We start from the raw sequence: 22,061 nt of genomic DNA on the forward strand, positions 1-22,061 counted from the left end.
ATGTGAGAGATACTCTTCTCAATTCTTTCTGACAGGCAAGGGATGGTAAATAGACAAAACAGAGTCAAGCTAGGCAGCAAACTTGTAAAAGGAATGACTCTGGTAATGTACAAGGACAGCATGCACATCAATGAATACTTACATAAATGTCTGCACCATAAAATCCATCCTGGTATACAACACTGCAAGGATGCACACACAAAGAAAAACATCCATATTAGTGCATTTCCACATGCAAATGCCACCAACCCCTGCACAGCTGAGGTTAGTCTTGTCACAAGAACACAGGAAGGGGGAAAAGAAGGCACTCTTCACATTGGTTAAGGAGGTTGGTAGCAATCATCAGAAGTGGATCTGTATTGAGTATTACACCTTTATAAAGAATGCCAAATGTTTAGTCAAACACAGGAAAAGCATGGCAGAATTGGAAAATACACCTGGGAAGGTCTTGTTTTTTATTTTTTATTCCCCCCCCCTTTTTTTTTTTTTTTAAAAATCCACAAATTAGCAGTTTTTTTTTTGTTTGTTTGTTTTTGCTTTTTTTTTTTTCTATAAAAATTTTCAGTGGGCTAATTATTTCCTGAAATACTACTTTCTTATCCTGTAATTATGTCAGTCTTCTGAAACAAAGTGGTAATGTCATCACTTAGATGGGAAACAAAAAGCCTAAGTTTATATATTGAAATATTTATCCTGATGGAATTCTACCACTTGTTTCGAATCTCAGTAGCTAAGTGTACACACAGATGAGAATACTCATAGGCACTGCGTTGATGCACATTTCTGATACGGACGACAGGTCTGGTGAGAATGCCATAGGGTTATTCGTATAAGAAAAGGGCTAAGCCTTCTCACTATCATTTTACAACTTTGGCAAACATGCCCGTAATTATCAGCCACCCTGGAGTTCTGTCTGGATACATTAGTACTTCTTATCTTCAAAAAATGTAGAATTGTTATGTTGCAATTAACAGTTTACCCAAAGATTTCTGCATCACAGCTAACACAAATTCTCAGTGTAAATAGTACAAATTTTAGATTCTAAACCCTTCAGGATAAATGACACAAAATGACAAAGATGGTTTAAATGATTATACTAAATAAAACTGAAACTACTCAACAGTGGCCTACCAATTACACACATTGTATAAGTCCAGCAACTTTATTTTTACTTGGCAGTTCTGCAACTAAAAAGAGGTATTTCTAATATAAGAATCAACCCAAGTTGTTTTGAGAGCTAAAGATGAAAGCACATGATAGGCTTTTTGCAACAATATTTTCAGTTTGAGAATACTAGTATCTGGGAATAATAGTTATCATCAAGTTGCTAGCCTAAGCTTTTTTGTAATTTTAACAAGAAATTTCATGACAGAAGTATAACTGATCTATTGAGGTCAATGGCCAAACCCCACAGGGATGAACATGTATGTGTTTAAGTCAGATTCACTTGAGAAAATGACAAGTACACATACATGCATATAAACTACATTATACTTTAATAACAATGAAAGTTTGTTATGGAGTAATAACATATGAAAACGTGGCTCCACTTAAATCAATCTGCCATCTGCTTCAGTTAAGGTCAGAGATTTACGTATGTTTTGTTTCTTTTTCCCATAATTCTGTAGGAGCAGAATATGGCAAACCTGGTCTACATTGTCTACCTGGTCTACATTGTAAGTTTTCAGAAAACCTGTTATTTACATTGTAGTGTAATTTCTGATATTCTAATTATTTTAAAATATTATGTTTTCCTCACAGCTGTTAGCATGTAAGAAGTGAAAAAACATTCCACGTGACTGTGAGGTAGAGTAACACAATTGTGAACACAGGAGTCTTATGAGATCATATACAAATGATACAAAGGTTACTGCAGATGGAAGCTTTTATCAAGAATTTCATATAGCAAGTTTGTTTTGCAAGTAATACACATTTAAAAAAAAATAAAATAAAAATTAAAAAAAAAGGAGGCATATTTATTCCAAGGGCAAGGACATTTTTAAAATAATCATGTAACTTCTGGACAGGATTACTCATTCCTTTATGTAAGAGGACAAACTCAACCTCCACATCAAAAAGATGCTACACAAATCAGTGTTGTTGTACACTGTATTAAATTAGTTAGCACTTACTAAAGCAAGTCTAAAACTGTACATTTTTATGTATAATGTATAACTCGATTATTTTCAATGATAGGCAGTTGTCTATGCACAGCACAAAATTACAATAAAGCTCTGATTGTTTGTTTACAATAGTATTTAAACAAACAAACAAAAAACAACATCCAAATCCTAGTGGCTATATAGTTCAGAAATTTGTAAGAGGTTACTGAAAAACGAACCCCCCAAATACCTCATCTAAAGAGAGTATCTAATGCCACTATCATGCCACATTCCTGTGACAATTCATTCTCTGCTCCTGAAGTTCTGAAGTTCCCCAAGATGACCACTGAGAAACAGTGATGATAAATCAGTTCACAACAGGAAGATAGAAGTGCTATTTTAGTTCTTTGGATCTAAAAAAGAGTATTTAAGAAACCTACATTTAATGCCTATTCACTAGCTCTAGAGCTCATCCTTTAAAATTAGCAGTGGCAGCACAGAAGTATTGCTTCAGAATTATATTTCAAAACTAATTACCTCCACTACCATTAAGTTCTATAAATACAACTATAGAAATACTAAACATATGCAAGGTTGATTAGTTCCAGAAAAAATACTAGTACTGAAAAACTGAGGTTCTAAGTAAAAACAGCTACAAGATCCTCTCAACTGTTCATGTATACAACATGGAAATGCTTTTGACTCATTCATCACTTCAACTGTTAAGTGATCATCTAATTCTGGCTCACACTGACTATTTAAAAATAGAATATTACCTTACATGTATTTGGTTTATGAGACAATGTTTTGGTAGCACAGAGGCCACAGGGTTGGCCTGCGTGAGGAGATATATCTGCAAGCCTGTGGAGCACTTCACACAAGAGCAGGCTGGTATGTCCTGTGGGAAGCTGCCGCCAAGGGACAGCCCACACTGGAGCAACAGGACTGTAAAATAAGGAAGGAGCGGGAGAGAGGAACTCTTACAAGGTGACTAAAACCTCCCATTTCCCAGTCCCCTGCACTGCTCAGGTTGGGTAGGAGATAGAGGAGTTGGGAATGAAGGACTGAACTGGAGCCTAGTAAAAGGGAATAGGGATACAAAGTGTTAATAATTTTTATATTTGTTTCTCACCATCCAACTCTACTTTAATTAGCAATAAATTAAATTAATTCTCACAAATTCTAGTCATTTTCCCAATGATGGTAATTGGTAAGTGATCTCCCTGTCTTTATCTCGACCCATGATCTTCTTCATATTATTTTCTCCCCCTGTCCTGCTGAGGAGGGAGAGTGAGAAAGCAGCTGGGTGAGAGTCTGGCAGCCATCCAAGATCAACCCACCATATAACATTAAAATATACTATTTTCAATTATTATTGAACATTATTATTAAGAAATTTGAGATAACATGTCAAAAAGACGACCCATTTCCTTCCTCCTCTTGGTGATTTGTGAATTTATAGTGAAGATCTTGCAAGATGAATAGGGACTGACATGCTTCAAATTCTCAAATGCAGCTGGTTGTAACCTTGGGTAGGTTAGTTTATTTATGTAGGCCCTCTTTTTACATATAATGCTCAGTCATGTACAGACGGAAACTTACTTTGAATTCTGAATCTGTAACTTCTTGATAAATGCTATACCAGAGGAAGTACCCAACACAGAAGTGAGACACAAAGGCATGACTCTATCACTAAACAGGGTTAGTATTAAGATGAAGTGACAGAACCAGGCAAATGAGTATAACATTTCCAAGCAGGACATGCACTTTGAAAATAAATCAGCTGGTTTTATCTAATTTTCTCCATACATTTTTGTAACATATTAAATATATTTCTAAAATATATTTGCTAAATATAAGACCTTCGGGTTCTTTGGAAGCTTGCCTCTTAATTTTCTTCACATTTTCATGGATTTTCAGTCTATTTTCTCTGTTCACCATCCTTGTCAGTTGTTGACTCCTGTGACTGAATCTTATCACTGGAGTTAAATGTATTTTCTAACCACACCGATCATCAGAAGGAAAAAGTGTAAAGCATCAACAGCTATGTTTTACTCCGGCACTTTTCTTTCCTTTAATATATTATTTTCCAAAGGGTAATTTGCTTGACTCATCATCCTCTTTTCTCTCTCTGAATCTGCAGGCAGAGAACAGATGTTATGTCTCAAGCATGGGAAGAGACTGAATGCATCACACAGGCACCCATCTTGCCACAGCTCCTTTTACACTTTATATTCAAAAAATTGTCCTGGCAGACAATCTTGAGTTTCTTGTAAACTGACACAGGGTCTGGAAATAGCCATGTTATTGAAATGTGAATTACTGCACCCAAGAATGGATATGTTAATGCATTAAAATAAGGATAACAAACTATGGGGATTTATTCAGATGTATTTTATGATTTTATAGTGCTAAGGAAAACTTAAAGAGAGAAACCTTGATTTAATAAGACCGCATTCATCTAAATAAGAAGAAAGCATGCACCTAAATAATATCATATGTGGCAATCATTTCCTGAAATTATATTCGATAAATATGAAATTATTTTCTCACCACCTATTAAACACCTGCAGTATTGTTTATTGTTGTTGTTGTTTTGATTTTGTTTTATTTTGCTTGTTTGTTTGTAAATTTATTAAGACAAGCTCATTAGCAGTTTAGATTCCACCTATATAATATGCCATACAGCCATACAAACAATCTGCACAAGTTAGCATAAATAACCTAAAGCAAAGTAAATGCATGGATTTAGTGCAACAAACAGGCATTACAGCCATGATTTGAGCCATTGCAGTAGGAGTCAGAGTTATAGTGCACTATTTCCCCTCCATCACAATTAAGAGCAAGCACATGATGAATAAAAATTCTGCATTTTCTGTTTGCTGATGGGGTCACCTTCATTGTCCTAAAGATATTTTCCAGTTTTTGATCCCTGCTGAAGACAAAATATGCCTTTTATATGAAGCTTTCCTTCATATAATGAAGGAAATTATATATTCATATAATTTCATGTTATAAATTCATATATATTCATATATTTCCTTCATATAATGAATCAAGTAATATAAGAGATGCAATTATAACCTAAAATAAACCAAAGGCAGAATTTTCAACACTAATAACACAACTTTCACTGTTGTAAATATAGAACTGGAACTCCTGTATGAGACTTAACAATACCATTATTCCAGCTTTTACTGTTATCTAATTCCAGGTTTTTGTCTTTCCAGTTTCAAAATTTTATGCCATAAAACAAACAAACAAAAAAACAGTATTTGCTTTGCAAATAAATAGAGGGCGTTGCTGCAGAGAACAAAGCTAGAAGACATAAATCACTATGAGCTGGCAAAACATGCTTTTTTGTTCTAACAGTTGCACATATGTACAAAGCAGAGTCCCAAGTAAAATAAAAGTTCGTGAGCCCAAATAATTCTATTGGAAAAAACATAACCACTGTTATGTTAAAGTAGTAGATGTAGTAGTTTATATTAATTACCCTTTTTTCTTAATTTCAGAATAAGATGTTATTTGGAATCAATTACTTTTAAAAAGGGGAACAGTTCCTAAATAGTCTGTTACTTTTCCTTCACCCTCCCCAGCTTCATAGTTTTTATTTTATTCTTACCATCCTTTCCTTTCCCTGATATTCCACGATCCTATTACATGCTTACATTCTGCTGGGAATAGTTTAAAATGTATAATGTATGATACAGTATGTTCTGTCACAAGAAACAGATGAATGGCACAGAAACTGTTTGAAACCAGTCTTCTGGATCAAGAGGCAGACATAATTTGTGACAGAAAGGGTGTATGTTCTATATTTACACAGAGTATGTTTCTTTCCATTTTCATTTCCTCCTCCATTTCATAGAATCATAGAATCATTAAGGTTGGAAAAGACCTCCAAAATCATCTGGTCCTACCATTCCCCTACTACCAATGTCACCTGCTAAGCCATGTCCCTAAGCATGAAGTCCAACCTTTCCCTAAACACCCCCAGGGATGGTGACTCCACCAATTCCCTAGACAACCTGTTCCAATGCCTGACTGCTCTTTCTGAGAAGAAATGTCTCCTAATTTCCAGCCTGAACCTCCCCTGGAGCAACTTGAGGCCACTCTCTCTAGTCCTAACACTAGTTATCTGTGAAAAGAGCCCAATCCCCAGCTCCCCATCCCACCCTTTCAGATAGCTGTAGAAAGCAATGAGGTCTCCCCTGAGCCTCCTCTTCCCCAGACTAAACATCCCCAGTTCCCTGAGCCGCTCCTCACAGGACTTGTGTTCCAGGCCCTTCACCAACTTCATAGCCCTTCTCTGGACATGTTGCAGGGCCTTGATGTCCTTCTTGTACTGAGGGGTCCAAAACAACACAGTACTCGAAGCGCAGCCTCACCAGAGCAGAGTACAAGGGGATGATCACCTCCCTGATCCTGCTGGCTACACTATTCCTGATACAAGCCAGGATGTCATTGGCCTTCTTGGCCACCTGGGCATGCTGCTGGCTCATGTTCAGGAGAGCATCAGTCAGCACCCCCAGACCCTTTTCCTCTGCACAGCTTTCTGGCCACTCTCCCCCAAGCTTGTAGTGTTACATGGGGTTATGGTTGCCAAAGTGCAGGACTCGGTACCATGTCCACTCATCTCATTGGCCTCTGCCCATCCTGTCCAGGTCCCTCTGCAGGGCCTTCCTACCCTCCAGCAGATCAATACTTCCCCCAACGTGGTGTCATCTGCAAACCTCTGTATCTGTCATCTGTATACCTGCTGAGGGTATACTCAATTCCCTCATCCAAATCATCAATAAAGATATTATAAAGGGTGGGTCACAACACCAACCCCTGGGGAACACTCCTGGTGACCAGTTGCCAGCTGAATTTCACTCCATTCACCACTACTCTCTGGGCCCAGCTGTCCAGTCAGTTTTTAATCCAACAAAGAAAGAATGTACCTGTCCAAACCACGGGCTGCCAGTTTCTCCAGGAGAATACTATGGGAGACCGTGTCAAAGGTCTTGCTGAAGTCTAGGTAGACTATGTCAACAGCATTTCCCTCATCCACCAGGTGGGTCACCCATTCATAGAAGGAGATGAGATTGGTCAGGCAGGGCTTGCCTTTCATGAACCCATGCTGACTAGGCCTGATCCCCCAGTTTTCCCGCATATGCTGTGTGATCGCTTCCAAGTTATTCCATCTAACATGTTCCATCAATGGTTCCATCACCTTTCCTGGCACCAAGGTCAGGCTGACAGGCCTGTAGTTTCCCAGATCTTCCTTTCAACCCTTCTTATAGATGGGCGTCACATTAGCAAGTCTCCAGTCTTCTGGGACCTCTCTTGATGACCATGATCATTGTTAGATGATGGAAAGCGGCCCAGGAATCACATCTGCCAACTCCCTCAGCACCCTTGGGTGGATCCCATCTGGCCCCATGGACTTGTAACAGTCCAGGTGGAGTAGCAGGTCTCTAATTATCTCCACTTGAACTGTGGGGGGTTTATTCTGCTCCTTGTCCCAGACTTCCAGGTCAGGAGGCTGAGTACTCCGAGGATAAGTGGTTTGTCTAGTATAGACAGACATAAAGAAGGCATTAAGAACCTCAGCCTTATCCTTATCCTCTGTAGTCATGTTCCCCCTGCCAGCTCCTGGGCTAGAGTCCACTTCCCCCTTTGAGACAGGTGGGACCAATTGGCAGCCATCAGGCCAAGTGCCGAGTAAGGCAGGGACCAGTCAGCATGGGTTTATGAAAGGCAGGTCCTGCTTGACAAACCTGATCTCCTTCTATGATGAAGTGACGCGCTTGGTGGATGAGGGAAAGGCTGTGGATGTGGTCTAGCTTGACTTCAATAAGGCTTTTGACACCATTTCCCACAGCATTCTCAAGAAACTGTCTGCTCTTGGCTTGGATTGGAGTACACTTCATTGGGTTAGAAACGGGCTGGGTAGCCAGGCCCAAAGAGTCGTGGTGGATGGAGTCAAATCCAGATGGAGGCAGGTCACTAGTGGTGCCCCCAGGGCTCCGTCGTATGGCCAGTTCTCTTTAACATCTTTATTGATGATCTGGACGAGGGGATCGAGTGCACCCTCAGTAAGTTTGCAGACGACACCAAGTTAGGTGCATGTGCTCAAGGGTAGGAAGGCTCTGCAGGAGGATCTGGATAGGCTGGACCGATGGGCCAAGGCCAACTGTATGAAGTTCAGCAAGGCCAAGTGCCAGGTCCTGCACCTGGGGCCCAACAACCCCAAACAGAGCTACAGGCTGGGAGACGAGTGGTTGGAAAGCTGCCTGGCAGAGAAGGACCTGGGAGTATTGGTTGACAGTCGGCTGAATGTGAGCCAGCAGTGTGCTCAGGCGGCCAAGAAGGCCAGCAGCATCCTGGCTTGCATAAGAAACAGCGTGGCCAGCAGGTCCAGGGAAGTGATTGTCCCCCTGTACTCGGCTCTGGTGAGGCCACACCTCGAGTTCTGTGTTCAGTTTTGGGCCCCTTGCTACAAGAAGGACATGGAGGTGCTCGAGTAAGTCCAGAGAAGGGCAATGAAGCTGGTGAGGGGTCTGGAGAACAAGTCTTATGAGGAGCGGTTGAGGGAGCTGGGATTGTTCGATCTGGAAAAGAGAAAGCTCAGGGGCAACATTATTGCACTCTACAGGTACCTGAAAGGAGGCTGTAGCGAGGTGGGGGTTGGTCTATTCTCCCATGTGCCTGGTGACAGGACGAGGGGGAATGGGCTAAAGTTGAGCCAGGGGAGGTTTAGGGTGGATATTAGGAAGAACTTCTTTACTGAAAGGGTTGTTAGGCATTGGAATAGGCTGCCCAGGGAAGTGGTTCAGTCACCATCCCTGAAGGTCTTTAAAAGATGTTTAGATTTAAAGCTTAGTGATATGGTTTAGTGGAGGACTTACTAGTGTTAGGTTAGAGGTTGGACTCAGTGATCTTGGAGGTCTCTTCCAACCTAGATGATTCTGTGATTCTGTGATCTGTTTCCATTCCTCTCCATTTCTCAGGTCCCCTCCCTCTGCCTGACAGCGACAGGGCAGGGGCTCTGTCATTATTTGGGGTGTATCGCCTTTCTTGCAGGTATAGCAAGGAGTGACTCCACCCATCTATCTCCTGCTCACATTCCCTGATAGTCCTTAATCTCTCCACCTCCTCCTTGAGCTCTGCAACCACGCTGATCAGATCATCCAACTGCTGCACTTCACGCAGGCAGTATCGCTGTCACCCACCAGTGGCAGCATCACACTCCCTGCAGCCAGAGGCCTGAACTGATGCATCTTTGGGCACTTGCTCTGCTCTACTTGCCACAGCATTTTTTGCGAGTGTTTTGGCGAGTGCTTTCCTCCTGGTGGAGTCAATGCCTGGGTTTGCTGCCTGGGAGGCAACCAGAAGGAAAGCTGGTCTGAGCAGGGAGGGATACTCCTTCCTCCCTGCTCAAACTGCTACACAAACTGCTGCGCCATGCCATGACTGATGTGCCAAGACCTGTTTGACCACCCTGGTCACTGTGCTCCCGGTTGTTCACGCTCCCCTAAGGGGCAGCCTTTGTACCATCAGGGAGGGGGCACTGCTGGCTCCACCCTCGCGAGGGCTGCCAGGCCCTGGCTGCTCCCTCAGCTACCTTGAGTGGCCACGATGCAGGAAACTGCCTGTCTACCATGATCCTACACTCCTCTGCAGAATGTGACTGCCTCTCAGTTTTACTTCTACTGACATCCATAAAATACAATACATACTTCATGTGCCATTTCTCTAAATTTCTCATTCACTGAGGTCATGACTAGACTACCCAGCAGAACAAGAGTTAGGGACACCCAGGAACTAATCTTGCAACTCAGAACTCTTTGCTGGCATCCTTCCCCCCAGGCTGACTATACGAAGAAGTTAAGAGCTCCATCTCCCATTTCTTCACAAACTACATAACTTCTTAGATAAGAGCATATTGTTAAATGCCCCAAAACCAGAAACATGAAAGAGAGAAAAACATATTGTTATTCAATGCTCTCCCAGGAAAAAGGCCAGAAGTGGAGGTACGGACTTAAAGCCACTTCTCCATTAGGTTCATCAGAATTAGGAGTACAAGTGAAGATACACAAAGACATCATCACATGCTAAACTTGTGAAGACCTTGAGGCAAGTGATGCTAGAATAGAAGGGCTTCTTGTTAGTTTTAGATGCAGTACTACAAGATATACAGTGATGGGCACTAGGTTTTCTTGACACCTGTTTAAAGATGGAGCAGCATACTCATGTTTTAGTATTTGGCAAATGATTTTCAAGAATGCTGAGCTACCAGTTTCTGCAGAGTTCAAAAGCAATTGCAGTTATCAAAATCACATCACCTATTTTTGGTAGTGTGCTAAAGAAAACAAAACCTGCTTTTTTTTTTTTTTTTTTTTTTTTTTTCCAATTACTGCCAGCTGCATCCAAAATCTGTCATAAGAGTACTACTAGTAGCTTCAGCTTTATATAATTAGTAGGTGAAGCACATGTTGTTTATTGTATTTAATAAACAACCCTAGGAAGACACAAGTCAAGGCAAAAAGACTTTTATCTTCCTTCCCCCCCCCCCCCTTTTTTTTTTTAACATTCATCTTTTAAAATTATTTTGTACAAAACACTACCTAATAGCCAGGGAGAAGCTTGCAAGAAAGACCAAAGAAGCAGTATGCTCAAAACCTCCCACCTGAAAGCTCACGCAAAAAGAAAGGTAGAAAAGGATTTTAATCAACTTAGTAACTGCTTTGCTCCTCAACCAAGTTACCAGTCTTACTGTGAAATACCCAGAGAGCCCCCTGAGATAAGCAGACAATAGCTCACAGTTATGTTCTCCCACACTGACAGGCTCTGCCCTCCATGCACCTCTCATGCCACATTCATGACCATTTCTTGCTGCTATTCCTCCTGCAGCACAGTCTTGAAGCTAGTATTTCCACCCAATATAGATCTCCAAAAATGTTAATATTCTCTTTTCTCACACAAACGAAACCAAAGCTTTATTCTCTCATGTCAGTTTCAGTAGCTTTTTATGGTACATAAGTGAATTACACATACCAAGTTATAAACCAGCTGCACACTGCAGTATTTTAAGGCATTAGAAATGATGCCACAGTTGCTAAAAAATATTTTCCATGAGTTAATAAACAAGAATATCTCAAGGAATTGCTGAAATGCCTACATATCTCATGAACACTGACTTTATTTTAAAGACACACATTGTAAAGTATGCATGATGTCCTTGATTTATAAGAAAACAGTGTCCCTACATATGCCTGTATTCACTAGTTTTCCTCAGAAATAGCTAAGTGTGCCATATTTGCTGTTTCCCAGTGACTACGAGGCACAGCAGAACAGAGATTTTCATAAGAATACATGCTACTTTGTTTTGCTTACTGACAAAATCTTCCAGATTTCCTTACAGATTGAGACACATTGCCGTTTCTTAACTTTGTTGAGAAGAAAAAGTCACAGTCAGGATCAAATAGGACATCAGTGAACAAGCATAAATACAAATTCAAGGGAAACAGAGAAAAAATAAGGTCTTTGTTACACAGCAGGGAATCTTCAGACAGTGTTGCACTTGTAAGAAGCTGTCACACTAGTATCAGAAATACTTTTATTAGATTTATATTTGATTTCCAATTTGAAAGTGATTATTTCATTTCTAAAACTTCTGAATATAAACAAATCAGAGTGCAAAAGATTATTGCAAATCAATTATTATAGTTCATTTGTAACTTATTTCAAACCAGATTTATATTCTACATTTACATGTGGGTACTTTTTTAAAAAGGAAATTATATTTTTCTAACTATTTGTTGCTGAGATTTACTGCAAAGTTAAAATTAATTAAAATTCACACATCATACAAAAATGTATGAGGCAACTCTTTTTTTTAATAATTAAAAATATTTTCATATGAACTGCTTGGCTATAAGCTGGGCTATTTGAGTGAAAAATGAAAGCTTGCTACTAAATGAATAGCAAAACCACATTCAAAGTTTTTTCCATTTTTCTTGTGAACAAATGATATTCTAAGTTGTTCTCTTCCTTCTGCAAGTTCATTCATTCTCTGTGCTCTCTTTATTTAGCCTGTAATTTTCCCAGACTCTACTTACATTGTAAATGAAAACAACATATTTATAGCTTATTTTAATTTATTAAGGATTTTTTCTGATGTAAATCCCTTTTTGTCTCTTTGATAGGTCAGACTACGGAATGGGTGAGCACAGAGGAAAGAAATTCCAAATTATACTACTATATCAATGAAGTTACTAGCAGAAGGTATAGTACACTAGGCCAAATAAATTATTTCAGAATAAAGCTTTATTTATCCAACTGTGGATGAGTGTAAGAGAGGTATTTCTGCACCGATCCAAGAACTGCAGAAGTTGGAAATGTGTGCATCAGAAAGCAATGTGATATTTTAAACCATATGTGGACAGAAAAATAAACTTGACTAATCTCTGAATTTAGACCTATTTAAATTAAGACTCTTAATTTCGCTTATCAATTGAAATTACAGTATCAGACTGTATTAGAAAACACACTTATTGGCACAGCAGAGTCTTAGATTGCCAGAGGCTTATCTCAGACAGCCTGAAATCTTCATACCAATGAAAAGATGTAACTTCTCTCCTGACTCAATGCATGGCCTTCTCTGAAGTCAACTTGAAGTTGAGGACAAGTCATAAAGGCAGATGAGAACTGTCCAACCTAACTGTCAGACCTTCCTGCAGAAGAGTGCTGAGATCAATCTTGGAATCTGGTTTTGAAACACTGCTGAATCTGACTGCACTGCAAGCATCTGTATTAATTTACAACTGGATTTCACAATGCTTATGAGCTATATTATTATTTATATATTATATATATATATTATATATTATTATTATGAGCTACATTAATATTTCCTATATTAATTTATGACTTTGTCTTAAACACAGGTGTTGCATTCATGAAATCATGAAACTGATGATAACATAAGCTGTGATCTCCTTGCATATTAGATAACCTACTTAAATTTCTTTTTAAAATAAGTAGTGATGAATAGTGTCATTTTATTTTCTAACCAGATAACTTTCTAAAGCAGAATATCTTATTTTTAAAGGGTTATATTTAGGAGAAAAACAAAAATAATTCAACTGTGCATGTATGTGAACACACAAAACATACATATGAGCCCCTTGCTACCTCCATTGTCCTTAAAGTCAGATTAGTGGCTGGCAGTATTGATCAAAAAATTAGTTAAAGAAAACTGTGGAACAAGAAATTAGAACGTTGCAACTTCATGTTCTTCAAGATTGCATCAAATACTCTTTTTAAATTAAACCTTATATAAGGCTTAGGAAATGTAGGGCTGCTCTCCTCTGCAAGCTCAGAGCAGGAATCAGCTTAGGGTCCCAGACAACAGAGCCTATAATTTAAAGTTGGTAAACAGCTAAAGCCTTGAAAGCACAAAGGAAAATCAGAAAATAGGGTCTGTGCTTATATTGTGCAATATATATAAGTATGTTTATTCAATATGTACAGTACCCATTTCATAGCTGAGACATACATATATGAAATTGGTCCTATAGGACATTCTAAAATTGTTCCCTTCATTGCCATGTACAAATACATGGACTACCTCTAACTAAGATAGTCTAGGCAACAGTAAGATGCTTTGGTGGGATACCAACCTTGTCCAAAGGTAATTCAAGCAATCTTTTTCAAAAATCATGGTGTTTTCATTAAGTAATAGTTAGCTTAAAATTAGCTTATTAAACTACAAAAAGCACTTAAAGGAAAAAATAAGTATATACTTCACTTTTACAAAATAAACTTGATTTTGCCATTATTTTAATTTTAATTTTCCACACAGCTTATTTCTCTGAAGGGATACTGCCCAATGTGAAGGAATGGTCAAAGTGCATGTCTCAAATATCCCTAAAAATTTAGCTCCTTGTCTGACTCTGGGTCTTTTTGCAAACCCCTCTAGGAAAAAAAAAAAAAAAAAAAAAAAAAAAAAACAACAACAAAAAAAACACGACATGCCTTTTGGCTTAATCAAATAAACGCTTCATGAGAAACTGCTTCCAACCAGACAGGTATAGTCAGCTTACTTACAAAAGGCTGGTAGTGGCAGGGGATCTGAACAAACTAATGCAGATGGAAACACACTGGTTCTCCCTTAATATTGCCCTTAATATTATTAATATTATTAATCTCCCTTAATATTATACCAGGTTCCAATACAATACTATGACAGTATCACAATATAAATCTTACGCCTCATTATGTATTTCTTTGTATTACTTGGTCCATTTCTTTCTGCAATTCCAGACTCTATGTCTTAGCCAACACATTTCAGACCCCCTCCTTGAACTTGGAGTATTGTGAGCCCCATAATTATTGTATTCTGACAACATGTAAAGGATCAAGCCAAAAATAGCCTCTGATACCTTCACCTAGCCTGTCTCACCAGAGTGCCAGGGAAGTCTGGGGTGGGAAACTGCTGAAGGGCACCTGTCTTCTACTGTAATGAAATGGGAGGATAGGGTCTCAGCACATCTTGTGCAGCAAGCTTCATTACAAGGGGATATCCAAAGTGACAGCAGATGAGCTGCAGAACAGCATTGTAGTGAGGAAAGAGAGAGGTCATCTTCACTCCATGATTTATTTAAACAAACATGTAGTGAAAAGCACATGGCCTTGAGAGAAGCAGCCCAGTTTTCAATCTTTGTAAAAATGTCAACTTGAAAAACTAAACTCAGAAACAAAAACAAACAAAAACTCTAAGCCTTTAGGTCCAGAGAAAACTTTCAGTGGATGATCTGAAGGAAAAGAAGTTACTTGATCCAACCTCCTTAATAACCAGATGTTTGCAATCATCAAAAATACATCTTTAGCTGAAACAATTTCCCTGTTCCAAAGCATTTAGTCTCTAAGAGCATTTACATAACAATATGTGACACCTCAAATGCTTAAGGCCACCAACCATGGCAGTACAAATTACAGTCATTTTTCAATACACTGTGCAAGGTGCACCACTTCCAGTACTTGGATTGGTTGCGTGCTGTGTTGGTTTCTGCAGTGAGACACGATCAGCATGCACCACAGCTACACACAGTTTGCAGCCTTCGGAGACTCATGATAATAGGTAAAAGAGGCTGATCTCCTTACCCGCCGTAGGCTGGAATTGGAGGAGGGGGTGCTGCTGCACGGAACGTGTTGTACACTGTGCGACCTCGGCCTCTTAGATGTGCACCTCTGTAAGCAGCAGCTGCCGTTGCAGCCGGGTAGGGAAATCCTGGCACTGTGAAGAGAAAGAGAGGAAAATAAAATATTCAGATCAATCTGGTGTTTGAAAACTAGGCAAAATACTGATAACGTAGCAGCATAGTTGTACTTATATTAAAGCATGGCCCATAACTAGTTGAGGGCATTATCGGATAACTATATTATTAGTCTTTTAACAAGAGGCCTCATCTTCTAACATAAAATCTTTTTATGTAACTAGGAGATGGCAAACTGGGAATTTATATAGCAGTATCACAGGTAGCACAAAAAGACACTGATTATGAAAAACAATGCTGCCTGTTGTAGCTGACACTGCTAAAAGGAGACTTTTGAGGCCAAAACCACCCAGCTCAGGCTCAAATTTATAGTAACAGAGAATTCTCCATCACATTATTGGATTTATCTTCAGTTTGCCATGCTTCGAGCGGGGGTGAGATGTTGGACCTGGTGACCACCAAAAGCCTCTTTCAATCTAAATTGTTCAGTGATGAGCTTCATTTTTGTTCAGGAAGTTTATTATTAGGTTTGAATTTTGTTTCAACTGAAAAAAAAATGTAGAGCAAGAGCTTTCTCAGAATTTGGGGGTATATCTTGTTCATAATAGTACATGTTATTTCTTCAAAGGCAAGAGTTACATAGTTTGGAACTATCTATATGAATTCAGATAATATTAAGAGCCAATAGAAACAATTTAGACATATAAAGAAGAAATAAACTTGAATAGTTTTATATTGTCATTGCAAGTAAATGTAAACTTTAATTATCATTCCATGTGAAACAAAATATGTTCATCAGCAATTGAACAGTAATATAGTACTACATAGATTTTTTTTCAGTAAAATATTTGTATAACTTTTCACATTTTATTAAAAAAAAAAAAAAGAAAAAATGAAACTTTCTACTTTACTTTCTCTGCCAGTTTTTTAAACAATGCTTCATTATTCATTTATCTTTTGGACATATATTGTTGGCCAGTGTTAGAACAGGTATTTTTGGAATTAATTCATCAGTGAGATACAGAAAATTAAATCCTGCTCTGGTGACACTCAGGTTACTTTAGTTGCGCTTCATTGTACTGAATTATGTAAATTAACCACGTAAATGGATAAATAAAAATTGCTTAGTAATGCCCTAATAAAGGAAAACAAATGGAAGAAATTTTGTATGAGCTTTTCAAGTCTGAAATTTGACTTCAATCCAAAGTTGTGTTTCATCTATTTTAGAATTAAATTTTAAAAGTAGCCTTAAATTTTGAATAAAATAAATAACTGTCAACTTATAGATATTGCTGGCTGAACACATGAAGGAAAAACTGTAATTATGGTGACTTCATTACAGCTTTACAATTGTTGCTAGGTCCATCTCACTAAAGAGTATGGCCAGGAAAACATATCTGAAATGGTAGGTATCTTAAATGACAAGCCTGAAGGTTGGTATTCTGTAGCTAGATTTAATAAATGTAGTCTTAGGGACACTCCTGAACTACCAAGAAAAAAAAAAAAAAAAAAAAAAAAAAAGAGCAGTTTGGACAACTTCTTCACTTATATGTACATCTGTATTTTTCTATATACTAATAGAAAACAGTTTTCCAAGAAAAACAGAAGCAGTAGTAAAGAATAACAAACCAACTCAAAAAAAAAAAAAGTCTAAACTCAAGTTATCTAATTTAACTAACAACACTATGGGTTTCCAATCCATAATCTAGGAACCCCTATTCAAAGATCTGCTTCAGCAATTAATTATTAGTAGATACATCTACGTTTGGCAATATTGAAAGCAAGGAAGTAGTCAATACTCTTTGAGTGAAACACTCAGGGTCCTAGTGAATCTTTCTTCTCTAAGATGTACTGTTTGAAATTAATTCACCAATTCCTTCATACAGCTCACACCATACACGTGTGTGAATAATGGAAGAAAGGAGTAACTGTAGCTCTAAGAAAATTCCAACTGGAATTGTGCAGAAATTATATGGCAAACACTGATGATATTTCCATATGAAAGCACGAAATCCTAGTGTGTTTTGTTTTGTTTTCCTTTTAATTGTGCCATTCAATATAACTCACACAGATGGTTTAAAGTATATATTTTGCAGTAATTGAACATTTAACATAAATATTCTTTCTTCATCATGGTAGCCATGCCTTGGAAAAAATTACAGATCTTTGGCACTGGAAAAAGGAAATATCAGTGCAAAAGCAGAGCACCTCAATCAATGAATGAGTACAAATGAACAGAAAATATTTTTAAAAGTACAATTATTTTATTATTACACATGCATATATATATAAAATGAGAAATAAGTCTTTCACTTTGGATGTAATATTTTTTTTTTTAGAAAGAGGAGAAAAAGCTAGAAGAAATTCAGGAAGAGTCACTTAGCCCCCAAATGTTTATCAAATCCAGAACTTATAATGGAGCCCAAACCCAGCATTCATGGGAGATGGTAAGATAACACAGGGATTTCTGACATTTTGAAAGGACCTGTATATCTTCTGATGTGTTAGAATGCAAATCCTGAGGTTATTTCATTGTTTTGCTATGATCCCCTTGTGTTGCCTCCTTAAGAAAATCATGAAGCATAAAATATCTACAGTAGAGCAAAACCCTAGAAAATCTTACAGAAGCATCTAGAAGTTAGAACAGTGGTTTGGAGTTCTGTCAAGAAGATGGTAAGACATAATGGAAGATAAGACTGAGAAATATGGAACTAAGAATGGCACTGCATGGTCCTGGGAGAAAGTGAGCTCATATATGCACTAGAATTATATCCATTCTCCCAAAAAGTGATTTGGGTCAGCCAGAAAAACATAGTATGTGAAAACCTGCCTTCTAATTGCAGGTAGTATTATTAAAGATTACAATTATTTTCAGAGGTATAATAATTGGCAAGATCATGTCACCCTACATTTGAGTTCAGCAAAAAAAAAAAAAAAAAAATGCTACTCATCCCACCTGAGAAATCATGTGATTAGGAGTATGCAATAATCACAGAATTTATTTTGCTACCAACTTTTTAATATCCTTACCCCCAAAATAACCAGAAGTAATGCCACTAGAACACAATTGAATAATGGACTTAATAAAAACAATTTTATGAAAAGAGCTCTCCCATCAGGAAGCATTAAGTAATATCAACCAGCCCCAGAAGCAATGAATATACTAGCCAGGAAGGGTAAACATTTAATACTCAAAGTTTGTAGGTCAACCTTCTTTAGTGCCTTAGTGCCTAACTACTGAAACTAAGTCAGTGAAAATTCTATTATAATGGCATTGAAAATGTGTTCAACTCTCAGCTGGGAAACATCTTACTCCACTTCTTAACAGAAGTACCTTAAATTTATCAATGTAATTTGATGACAAGAATTCTGACATGTAATAGAGAAAAGGCAAATTTTGCCAACTACATATCATATGTGATAATAATGAAAGAAAAAAACAAGAAGACAGAAGTTTTAAGGACGATATGAGGGAAAGAACCCTTTCATCCCAATCATATTTGTGTTCACAAATGAAATTCAATTATATCTGAATTTCTCCCCAAATATATCATATATAAACATTACTTTTATTCATTTTTTATTAAATGAACATGACAGGTAGTGGATTTTCTAGACACCACATCTCAGTACATGCCTTGGAAAACAAAGACTGTCTGAACACTGACAAAGCTTGAGCTCCAAAGAGGGGGAACACATCCTGATAAAAAAAATACTTAGGGTTATACATTGTGTATTAAAGTTTTAAAGCTCTGAGATAAATGGAAGAGTAGCAGATGTAAAAAACAACAGGGGGCAGATTTTGTATCAAAGCCATAAAAATATACAGCCATTTTAATGGGCAATTATTCTTTGCATTTTTGCTGTGGTTTGAATTTGTATGAGTGTGCCATATGCCTCAAGAAAGGTGTGCCATCAAAATGGATGAATGAATCTACCTCTCATCACTCCTAATCTCTGTACAAACTATCAGGTCATCTGCTATGAAGAGTTTTCCCATGTTTAATCTTGAAGAATGCTATACTGTGTTGAAATCAGTTTATAGCTAATTTATTGCAGAGTAGTTTAACTGTTAGAAATGCAGGAAGACACACACATATTACTCCCATAGTTTAGGAGGATTCCTGTTGAGGAAACATTTCAGAAGTGCTGGACAATAAATTAAGAACAAAGAGGTAACATGCTGAGGAAGGCTAAGCAGAATAATCTATATCATATTATCTGATATTTCTGGAACAGAATCAGGAATTTTTCCTGATGTAGTGATACTCTGTAGTGAGTTTTCTCTTTATCTTAACAGCAATAAGTAATATTACCTGTCATTGTTTAAAAGAGTTATTAAAAACAGTGCTAAAGACAATGCATGTAGATCTTTACATTTAAAGAAAAATTACAGTGCAAGTAAAAGCTCCATTACTACAGCCTTTAAAATAAAAAGATTTAAAAAATGTATATATATATATTTAAAGCGTGAAAAGCTCTAGAAAGCTCTAGCAAGCTAAAAACAAAGCAAAACAAACAAACAAACAAAAAACAAACAATTTTTCACCTATCCTTTTGTGAGATGATTATCCATGGGATATCCCTGAACTCATTGGAAATTTGCCATGTATGTCAAATATAGCCACGACTGGTCCCTTCTATTTCTTTAATTCAAAATAGAAACAATATATTTTTAAAACAAAAATAGTGGAACAATGATTTTTTTTTACCATTGTACAGAAATACATGTCAATGTTAAACACTGTTGTTTAGGAAAGAACAAATCTGGATTTTGGACAAACAATTTCTTATAGGATGTTCTCATTTGAAATGCATTGAAATGGAAAACAAAAATCTCTAATTAATGTACAAGTCTAATCACCATTCTCCACATGGAAGAGTAATTTTTCACTGTTCATTTGCTCAGTGTAATCTCAAAACTGACATAACAGAAAAGCAATGGCCTATAAATCTGCTCTCATTTGTTTCTTTAATATTCATATTCCATTGAACTACAGCTGCTTGTTGCTGCAGTCTATTACAACATGCAAAACTGTCGATAAAAATATTATGAAAGGCAAGATGTGTTTCTTCATGGCTCTGTGTGCCATTTATTTTGAAAAAAAAAATAATAATAAATGACTCATGGATTGTCCCTTATTTTGCTGCATGCTGGGCGATTAGTGATTAATTACCTTGCTGTAAATTGACATGGCACAAGGAAATTGACACAGCTCTGATTAATTAACTTTTTATGTAAGAAAGTTACTTACAAAACACTGCACGCTGTAATTGAATCCGTTCACACAACACTACTGCATTAAGTATCCAAACAAATCCAAATTAGTCCAAAATTTCACATAAATTTTGTGATTATTTTTTTTTTGTAGTTAAGTGTGCCCTGAAATATTATGTAAATATTTCTAGAGAGAGCAGGAATTGGCAGCTGGTTTAAGGCACTGTTTTCAGGTTTTCACCTATTGAATCCTCAGATATTTGAAAAACAAGATTTGTAATTTTATTTTATTACGTCATCAACATAATCAAATTCACTCAAAAAATATGTATAGCATATTTTAGCAAAAAAACAACTGCCTATTTAATGTGCTTATTCTTATGCCAAATTGTATAAGGATAGTTGGCTGTTCCAATAAAACTTGCTGTTTGATTATCTTTGCCACAAATTTGCTTCCAGATCCAATTGTTTTTTTTTTTTATACCAAAAATTACTTGCACAAACACACATCTAGATTTCTTTATAATTCTTTTAAGTATAAATGGCATTAAAATTCTCTTTTTTTTTTTTTTTTCCCATCTTCTCTAATGTAAAAATAAACAAACTGCCATTGGATTATACATATATTGACACCATTGTATGTCAGGAATTTACAATACTTAGAAAAAAATCTTGATGCCAAAACCTGAACACTGTCTTATTTTTTTCGTCCAAACTTTTTTTTACGGTGAGGATGACTGAGCACTGAAACTGGTTGCCCACAGAGGTTGTGGAATCTCAATCCTTGGAGATGTCCAAAAGCCACCTGGACATGGACCTTGGCCCCCTGCTCCGGGTGGCCCTGTTGGAGCAGGGAGAGGAGCAGATGGACGCAGAGGGGCCTCCATACTCAGCCATGCTGTGATTTGGTCATTCGGTAATTCTATGATTCTTAGAAACTCCTGCATTTCATCCTTTTACTAACCTGTATGTTTGGCCACCTGAGTCCCTCAGACATCAATGGATTTATCCTAACAAGCAGAAGAAATTGGGGGATATGGAGGAATAAAAAAATGAACAGATAATTGAGAATTTTTTGTTAAGCTATGTGATTAGTAATTACACTGACCTATAACTCTTAACAACTGTTGGTCAAATTAAATATGATGTACTTAATAAATTAAGAGCATTGCATAGTTGATGTTATAAAGAATAGTTGACTTTTCACAAAAGAAACTGCTAACAAACAAGAAAATGCTCAGTAGGTAAAAACAAAACAACTAGACCACAAAGGAAAAGATACAGAAGCCTCATTTGATCCTAAATTAAAGAATAATCTTCAAATGTAGATGTTCAAACTGATCAAGAATTTGTCTTGTGTTCTTGGTTACTTACATCTAGAAGTTCCAAGCAAATGGAAAATTTCCCTTAAGTTTTCACAAACAGGATTTCTGAGACTAAGTAAAAAGGACATGGTTGTAGAAAACTAGATGA

At 37.3% G+C, this 22,061-nt stretch overlaps 1 protein-coding gene across 26 annotated transcripts in view; it reads right to left on the reverse strand.

Moving 5' to 3' along the window:
* The window catches only part of RBFOX1 (RNA binding fox-1 homolog 1), an 814,571-nt gene that overhangs the window by 40,345 nt on the left and 752,165 nt on the right, over positions 1-22,061 (reverse strand). For all 26 annotated transcript variants that reach the window (XM_035339113.1, XM_035339111.1, XM_035339110.1 and 23 more), the window contains 2 exons: positions 15,258-15,390; positions 143-182 (listed from right to left, as the gene is read on the reverse strand). In XM_035339113.1, coding sequence (XP_035195004.1) covers positions 143-182; positions 15,258-15,390 — 173 coding nt within the window. The remainder of the gene's footprint in view (positions 1-142; positions 183-15,257; positions 15,391-22,061) is intronic.

The sequence above is a fragment of the Oxyura jamaicensis genome, chromosome 14, assembly GCF_011077185.1.
Source record: "Oxyura jamaicensis isolate SHBP4307 breed ruddy duck chromosome 14, BPBGC_Ojam_1.0, whole genome shotgun sequence".
Classification (NCBI taxonomy): domain Eukaryota; kingdom Metazoa; phylum Chordata; class Aves; order Anseriformes; family Anatidae; genus Oxyura; species Oxyura jamaicensis.